The sequence below is a fragment of the Schistosoma mansoni genome, chromosome 1, assembly GCF_000237925.1.
Source record: "Schistosoma mansoni strain Puerto Rico chromosome 1, complete genome".
Taxonomy (NCBI): Eukaryota; Metazoa; Platyhelminthes; class Trematoda; order Strigeidida; family Schistosomatidae; genus Schistosoma; species Schistosoma mansoni.
In genome coordinates, this window is record NC_031495.1 from 51566 (window position 1) to 60973 (window position 9408).

General features: G+C 35.4%; 1 protein-coding gene across 1 annotated transcript in view; it reads left to right on the forward strand.

Moving 5' to 3' along the window:
- Nucleotides 1-283: 283 nt before the first annotated feature.
- The window catches only part of Smp_160500 (nalp (nacht, leucine rich repeat and pyrin domain containing)-related), a gene marked incomplete at both ends in the record, with an annotated part of 63042 nt that continues 53917 nt past the window's right edge, over nt 284-9408 (forward strand). The window contains 11 exons of the mRNA XM_018792893.1: nt 284-296; nt 336-422; nt 459-851; nt 883-1114; nt 1150-1237; nt 1277-1382; nt 1417-1568; nt 2459-2849; nt 5042-5133; nt 7149-7232; nt 9089-9312. Coding sequence (XP_018647460.1) covers nt 284-296; nt 336-422; nt 459-851; nt 883-1114; nt 1150-1237; nt 1277-1382; nt 1417-1568; nt 2459-2849; nt 5042-5133; nt 7149-7232; nt 9089-9312 — 1862 coding nt within the window. The remainder of the gene's footprint in view (nt 297-335; nt 423-458; nt 852-882; nt 1115-1149; nt 1238-1276; nt 1383-1416; nt 1569-2458; nt 2850-5041; nt 5134-7148; nt 7233-9088; nt 9313-9408) is intronic.

The window sequence follows — 9408 nt, forward strand, 5'->3', positions numbered from 1 at the left end:
ATGTAATTTGGCCTGATAATTACATCTCTGTACTTCTGGGGTATAGCAACTCGATTAGATGTAAATACATACCAGGTTCTACGTTGTGACTGGTTGATTGACTTTATCTAGTCACGGGATATTTTTATTTTAGTATAGACTGAATTACTTTTTTTTACAGGTATGTTGTTATCACCTGATTTGCTGTTATTTTAGAACCTTGTGCAGTGATTACATCACGTCGGATTAAACAGTAATACTGAATCGAGTTTTTCAGTTTAGCTCATCCCATCTGTTCTAAAAAATGAACGTCAGAAGTAATATACGAATACCCCTCTTATACATATTCTTTCCAGAGTTAATAGAGCAACGAGCAAAAACCAAAGTAACCAAAGAAAAAGCGGAACTGACTTTAACCATAGCTGCAATTTATTCTGAACAAGGTAATCTTCCAAATATAGACTACAGTTATTATTAAGGTTCTCACGATTCTGCACTAGTTGAATACAAAAAGTATCTTGAAGTATGGGAATCCAAAGAAGACAATCTCCAGTGTGCAGTTGCTAACAGGTATTTAGCAGAGTGCTACATAGAAATGTGTGATTTCACTCAGGCGATCTTTCACACTAATCGATATCTCCAGCTGTCTTTACTAGTTGGGAACAAAATAGAACAACAGAGGGCCTATGTGACACTAGGACGATGTTTTCTAAATCGTGTAGAGTCCTTGAAGGATGGTTCTTTGATTTCCAAAAGTCTTAAGTCTGCTAATCAAGCACTACTAAATAGCATAAAGTTAATTAGGGAACTGCCTCCTAACTTAGATGACAAAAGTTCCGCTGAAATGCGTGCGGTGTCTTTACTTAACCTTGGTAGGTGTATATTTGTTAACTAACCTCCTAGGTCACGTTCAGCGAGCACAACGACTTTATGACGCTGCTTTCGAAAGTTTTTCACAGTGCATTACACTAGCACGAAAATATGGTTTACAAAAGATGCTTTTTCGTGCTTCTTATCAGTCTGGTGAAATGTTGATAAACAATATCCCAACACATGCTTTCACTGAATGCTGTCACACTGAATTTTTAAAACTCATGAATCAAAACGAGACAGAGAAAGCATTGGAGATTGTTCAGTTAGTTTTGACGTTAATCTCTTAAGAAGATTTAGAACCACTTTGTCCTCGCCATTATCGAAGCCATATATAGATAACGAAGCAAAATTACTGTGTGTAAATCTGAAAGAGTTACTTGCTCAGGTTTGTTGGTATTTTTTGTATGATCGATTAGTTTATTAGATCCACCTCTGTAATGGCAATAGTCGTAAAGCAATGAAAGTATTTCGATTACTAAAAGTTGATTCCCCAAGTTCATCAGAACAATACAGGAAAATGATCAGAATTAGTAAGTTCGTTCGTAACATTACTAATATATGAAGGTTTTCGACTGATGAATTTACTAAATGAAATTCCGAACGAACCCTCTATTACAAAAGATTATATTGTGTCTTCTCGTGTCCATGAAAAGTTGGGTGACTTATACTCCGGAATCGATCTTCACGGTTGTGCAGTCAGACACTATAGGTTTATGGTGAGTTACTTAGTAGACTTTGTAATCAGAGTTTCTTATGAGTGTTAAATAATGTTGTACTCCTGTTCTATTGAATTCTATCAAGTGTCAGTTAATATAAATGTATAGTAACTTAGACTTAGTCTTTCTGTTCTGTACTCCTTGAAGGAAATGGCATAAACAGACACAATTAGTTTTGAAGTAACAGAGTGAGCTACAAGTGTTTGTATCCATTGGTGTAGGCTAAAATAAAATAAAAAAATACTAAGTAGGTAGTACTTTTGTACTCTGAGGCTCTACAGTTCATACTTGGTCTAAGTTTCAGTTGGACTTTTTTGAGTTAAGTGTGTATGAAAAGTATATTTGTAGCCTGCTTGGAGCTGCTGCTCTGTAATTCAAACCATTCAGTCTCAATAATAGAAGTTGATACGATCGAGAAAGTGTTACTATTCCGTCTCTAATAAATAATAATAGTAACAATAATAATCATAAATTTTGATGACTTATTGAGGCGAGTTTTTGATTGTTCAAAATAAAAGTGAGGTCTGTTGATCAATAAATGTTATTCAATCATGCAACGTGGCTGAGTGATAGTTACTAACGCGATTAAATTGTTAACGTAGGGTTCCGAGTAATTTCAAATTTAATACAAGATCGTTAGCCAAAAGATAAGGTTTCTATACAGTAAAAACAAAAAAAAATAAGATGGTTAAATATCATAAACAAGTCGCCAATATTAGTTTTATAGGCCATGCACTCTCTAATGAATTAAATCTTAACCGTTAAACCTATTTATAACCTCATCATTGGGTAACTATGCAAATGTGCAACGTGTCACTTGATTACTTACCAACAGATCATTTAAATATAAACTCATATGCTTCTCTATTTAATTTTATACACTTTTATAGTTAGGATTCTCTGAGCTTGCCTATAAACAATATTGTTCAGAATCAGGAGTTGCTCCAAATGAAGTTATCGAACTTGTTGATGCTGCTTTAATATCTGTGGCTGAAACTTACCGTACACTCGGCTGTTACGATCAATGTGCTGAGATGTATAAACGTGAAATTTTATGGGCCACATCTACTGGACTATCCACAAAGGATATAGCTACAAGTTGGTTAAGTTTAGCACAAGCTCAACGTTTAATTTCAACAAACGATTCCTCTACAGTTTCTAATGATAAAAATATTGGAGCTAACCAAAAGATTATTTTGAATGGTTCAGCAACTGTATTAGACTCATTGTTATCTGCTTATAAAGCTTCAAAGTTGACTGGATCTGTGTCTTTAATTGTACGTAAATTTTATCCAAACTATAATTACTATTAATACAATACATGCAAATACATTGTATGTTGATCTTCGTCAATTTATTTATTTAGGAAATGTGTTGTGTCTTTATCCACTGCCTACCTTGACAGGCGATGTCTATTTGTGTAAAAATAGTTTATGAGAAATCTGTGGGTATCCACACTAAAACGTTGCATCAGTCCATAAAGTTATTGACTGTTAGTCTGAGCCACATTGGTAGATATAGACTACCTGATTGTGGTCTGCGTAATAACCATGGTCAGTGTTTAAAGACGTTGGGTGACTTGGCTCAGAATTTGTGACAATGATGCGGTTACATTCACTATTTATCTCACTAGATAATGAGTTTAAACAGTCCTTTACATATGTATGTATCTTTTTAGTCCATCATTTCGATTTATATTCTTAGTGCTTAGTAGTTTTCATCATCATTTTTATTACATTATTTTCACTCGTCTTCCTATGAATTTTGTCATTCATATTTCGGTGTGCCAATGTGGTATAACAAACTGGGGTCAACGCACACTTGTACCTGGCTCTACATTGGTTCTAACTGTTTACGTATCAAATATGTTTGTGATTATCTTGTATTGGCTTTTTTTTTTACAAAAAATTATATTTTAGGCTGATTGTTTAAAGGAATTACTAGACTACTATGAACAGTATAATTATAAAGATGAGTTACAGAAAACACGTCAAGAACTAGAACAAATTAAACAAACATGTGATGCTCAATCAAGTCACCAAGAAGAAAATAACGAACAAGAAGATGAAGATGAAGAAGTAGGAGATAGTGATAAGAATACATCATCGATTAGTGACGATGAAACTGGTGTTATACAATTTTTGGAGACACTCTCCTCTGATTCAGGTTTGTTATTATTATTTTCCTCAGTCGATTACTGAAATTACTTCGTTGTGGGTGTCTTTCCATTGTTTCATTTTGTGGCCAAACTACTATACTAACAGCCTTGAGCCAACCAATTACATTCAAGGTAAGTGTTAGGGAGACTCAGAAAATTCTTCAAAAACGCCCAAAGAGGCCTGGAAGCTAGGAAACATATAATCCAATCAGCATTCAATAGCAGTTTCTCATGAACATCTAGAAAGTGAGAGGTCATGTGTCGCATTGCTGATTGGATGGTTACCTATCCTGCTACTAGGTTTAGAAGGGTTCCAGGACTTTCCAAGAGCCAAAGGTCATCTGAAATGCCATAAATATCTTAGATTTTCTGTACATAAACTAACTTTGAAGTAAAGCGTCCTTTCCATATTTTGCGCCTTTACTCTCGTGTCTAAGTTGCCGTGTAGATATAACATGGGGGTTACTAAGAGGGTTTAGGAAACCGAATCACGTGTTTAATTGGGAGATTTACCAGCAGGGGGTTTTAGAATTTTACATAGATCACTTAAATGAGTTACGAGTAGTTTGTTGCTGTGATGTTGACTTCATTTTGTATTCTAGATAGTTCCAAGGCTGATGTGATCGTGGGGCACTTACAGAACACTAGACTATTGAGGAATTCTATCTTATGTGGACAAAAAATGACTAGTGGCGAAGGTACACAGTATGAAGACAAAGTCGTCTTACGATTCACTGCATACCAGTTAAGGAAGTTTATACGACGTGGAATTTTTTCTACTAGATCAAAGCTCAAACTAAAACTAATCATCGTGTTAGTAGTTAAGTGGATACTAGGAACGCAAGTAGCGGCTAACAGACGTAACGCGAACAATGTTGAATTTATGTGGTCGCAATTAAAAAGATATCTCCAACCATATATACAGGCTCTAGAGGTTGGATAGTTTTCAGTCACATGAATAATTTCTTATACCGTTTTCACTACGAGTTTAATACCGATAAACTCATTGTAAACTTGAACAAGTCCATTGATCGTGTAAAAAGTTAGCATCCGATATCATATTTTCGTTGTTTTTGCAATACATATTTCATTTACATTATCTGGATTATAATTAGCTAATAACTCGATAAGCTTTGACAGGGTCAATATAAGGGTCTCTCAAAGACGTCAGTATAGTAGAGTTTGACTTTTTTTTGTCTTTCAGTGTAACTTTTCATTATTCATTCACTAAGAAATCTGCCTTAACTTTTTCAATTTCCCATAAAAATCTTGAATAGTACATTATATTCCACATCTCACTTTCATTTCTGTCTAGAGCTTGAACAGTGTATAGGAAATGCAGAACTTATGGATGAATTCCAGGATACAATGAAGGGTAAAAAATCCGGCAAAGCTCTTTGTTTAAAAGTAAGACCATTATTATTCAGTGGAGTATGAGGCTTTAAAAAAGTACTCGGTATTTCGACCGATGAACAAAGTTATTTACTTGCTTTAGTCTTATTTAATATAGAAATTCTGGTGCAATCGGGCGCTAAAAAAGTATGTAAAAAGATAATGGACGGAAAGGTAGTACAATGAAAGAGAAATAAACGAAAATAGTATATGACACAAGATACCGTTCGTTAATAACGTGACACAAAGGGACTTATTTCAGATAAGTGTGTTCATCTCGCTTTTATGGAAGATGTGAAGAACTGGCTTTTCTTCTCTGACACATCTGATAATATTTCAAGCTACTGAGTTTAACCATCTGTAGGGCCCCAACCAGGGAGTCATAATGTACCGACATATGCCAGTCTTTCTTTCATACAACGGGGTCGTGTCGTAAAATAAATACATCCACTTTTTCCTTCTAGCTTCAGCACTGGCGAATCATACACAATATGAAAGCTACTTATATGACCTTCGTAAAACAAGAAAATTAATACTTGGTCAATTAGCTACCCAAGTCATGAAAAATGCAATCAAAACTCGAGACTTGTAAATCTTCATGTAGTAAGGATAGAGCAAAACTGTGGTGGGGTCTCACTTTATGAATTTTTCGTCTTTGATATTTTCAGCCTATACAAATCGGTTACAAATTATTAGTCGATGTTACACTGTTGGTTTCTTGGAATTGACTGAATTTCATATGTGGTTGCCGAGTTAAACAGTTTAAAATCACAATGCCTTCCGAAAATTCTGGCATTTTTATCATCTATTTTCCCAAATCTGGTTTGTTGATTCCTGCAATTACTCGATAGCGTAACTGAACACGAAGCTTTTCTGCGAAATTAAATTCCGATGAATGTATGAAATGAGTCACAATATTAGCGTCTCTAATGTCTTTCCTGGTCATACACTAGATTTAAAGTCTCTCTATGTGATCCTCAAATGGATTGCCATTTAAATGAATATCTAATAGTCCAGTCACAGGTTTCATTGAGACGTCAATGTGATAAGTTGTAGTGGTAGTCGGGTTGACCTAGTAGTATCTTCTTGAACTGTCCAATTATACTTTAGTAGTCACGGATAGACCAGTATTCACATCACAGAGAGAGAGGGAAGTTACTGAACACACTTGAAGGTATTATGTTCGGAATTCAAACCAAGTATAGAATAATGTACAAAAAAGTCACGTATAAAAATCACAAAAACCTACCTAAATGTCTTTGAGTTTGGTTTAAACTACCTACTTGGGCAATAAAACAATTTGATACTATTACTGCATCTAAGCGCTTAGCTTTTGAAGGAGGATGGAGAAATGTCTATAAAATTCGTCTTTCACTTTGTCCGAACTACAGTCAGTGGGACTGTAGACACAAACAACGAAGAGCCAACGGTGTATCCGTTCATCTTTTCAATTTCTTACTGTCTCGGTTGGTCAGACAGTACACAAGCAACTGTATGTTGAAATCCAGTCTCGAAGAACCTGTTCTACTTTTGGAGCTGATGCTGTACCTACGCTAGCGTGAACGCTAGCGGTGGCAGTCGTAACGCCAGATAAACGGAGAGTAAACTGCGTTGGTTTTTTATACTGACTAGATGAGGTTAAGTGAATGACCGTACTTGGATATATATATATATATATATATATATATATATATCGGTATGAAGTTGTAGAGTTTTGTTGATATGCTTTATTCCATCAACCCATTTATTCTTCTCTAATCATATTGTCTATATCTGATCTTTTCTACTATCAGTGATACCACTACTGCTTCTATTTCAGTGTTCATATGTCTTATATTCTACATTGGATATAACTGACTGACTATTCATTATTCATAGCAGTTAATCCTTAAATTATTCGGTTGGACTATTAAATTTACTGTTTTATTACTTTTTCTTAGTAGTTCATTTAAAAGAATTTTGTACTTTGTTCTTCTGTGTGTGTGTGTGTGTGTAGAATTCATCTTTTTTTCTTCATTTACATTTTGTAGACCAATATGAAAGGTGAAACACCGTTACATGTGGCTGCAATCAATGGTGATATGAATCATGTAGTAAAGTTAATTGAAGTCTTGGTTAGTTTCTTTTTAAAAAGGAAACTTTTTGTTTTCTCTTGACAAGATATGATGATTGTATAATATGTATATTTTGATCTTTATATGTAGTATAACCCCCAAATGCCCTGGTACGGCCGAGAGTGGGGAGAGTCCGCTCTCCCTCTCGAAATGCTCTCACATAGCCACGCGAATATACAGCTTCTGCCAGGGAAGTCCTACTCACTCCTTTCTCGTGGCGGGGGTGTTGTTTACGAAATTGAAAGGACGAAATGCGAATGTCCGGCGCTTTAACCGGGTTGGTGGATGTGGAGGATCCACATAGGGGAGTTGGAAAACCCTGATTCCAAACCAATGGTGCACATGGGCTGGCTCCAGTATCCTGAAGGAACAAATGGCGTATGGATGAATCGCTGGTCACCGGCTACCATGGAACTGCATCTCCTTACGATGCTCCACTGCCTTGTGGACTAGACCTTCAGGTCGAAGGCTCGGGGTGTGGCCCCCTAAGAAAACCACCTGCTTCAGTCTGGGCACCTGAGCAGTATCACAGCCCTCACACAAATCAAATGAGATTTGTGAGGCGCATATGTATCTGGTGCTTCTTTGTACCAATATTTATATGTTGAAATAAATAAATAAAATAAATATTGCGGTCTTTTAGGTTGTTAATTAAGTTTTTAGTCATAAGGTATGGAATATAGATCAAATCCATTTCCTTGTGTTATGATTAAGCACGCTGTGAGTAGAAGACAGTTGTATGGGTTAATTAGCATCAATATACTTAATGAGCCCATAATAGTGAATCTAAGGGTTGTTATTGTTTTTTTGATGTGAACAAATTTATCATTCACGCAGTTTATAAATTAGTGATATTACTGAGTGGACATGGTGAAAGTAGAATTCATAACAGGACTAGGTGTATTTTCTGAATGTTTATTATTATACCTTAACTCAGTATCTATGTACAAATTCATATTTAATGTTATAATTTACTAAGTTACTGTGACACTATTCGATCGGTGATTATAGTTGGATCACTGATGATTTAATCGATCTAATGTTTTACTCTTATATATTTATGAGTGTAACAGTATATTAGAATAAGACCTGATTAAGTTGTGATTTGGAACTAAAATTATACACCTGCAGGATTTATTGTAAAAAGGCATTTTTTTAAAACCATGTGGTTAACCGGACGTAAAATCGTATTCATAGATGCACAACAATCACATTTTGCGGATGCATAATCGACATTGTGTTAAGCCATAACTGTTGTCGAAAGATTAAGGATATCATGTGGGAGGTAGTTGGACATAACTCTAAAGAATATAGTCAGTTTTAGTAAGTTTTATAATATTTGCCTGATTATTTAATAGTTAAAGTGGAGTTATTTCTTACAATTGCTTCAAGATTGTTTTATAAGTTGTAGCTCCTCCGGGGGCTACTGCCGGTCCCAAGCCCGGGTAAAGGAGGTGGGTTGGGCATGGGGTTAGCGACCCCATTCTGTAGAAAACCAACTCGCTAAAAAAACGCTAACCAGAAAAAATTATTCAAGTAAGACACATTTTGTGATAATTAGTAGTGCTTGGTTACTTATAATATTTTATGTTTGCAGAATTTTTGTAACGAGGTATTGGCAACTTTCACTTCACTCTTAATTGAGTACAAGCTACCCGTCAGCAAATATTGAATTTCGCACATAAATTCAAGGATTATTATCTTAAATCTGATTGTTTTGTCCATGTAGTCTAGATCCGTTGTATTTTTAAAAGACTCAGTGTTTCCTGTTATAGTTAGATTTTGTGTAAATGTGGTGTCATTCTACGCCAGACTAAGCAATCTTCTCTACTTTTCCTTTTATTTTTGGATCCTAGGGTCATCCAGTAAATGTACCTGATGGTGCAGGTTGGCTGCCTATACATGAAGCAGCATTTCATGATAGGTCAGAAATCGCCACTTATTTACTTGATCATGGTGCAAAATTAGATGATACAGGTTATCCGGATGATTATTCCACACCACTTTTTGAAGCCATTCACAATGGAGCATTGACAACTGCGTTGATTTTTGTAAATAGGGGAGCAAATTTATGGCACAAGTGAGTTTAGTCTACTTCTGGTGCCCCTTTGTAGAGATGATTTATGTGTTTAAATATTAATGAACTTAGATGTAAGATTACTGACATTTTGAGGGA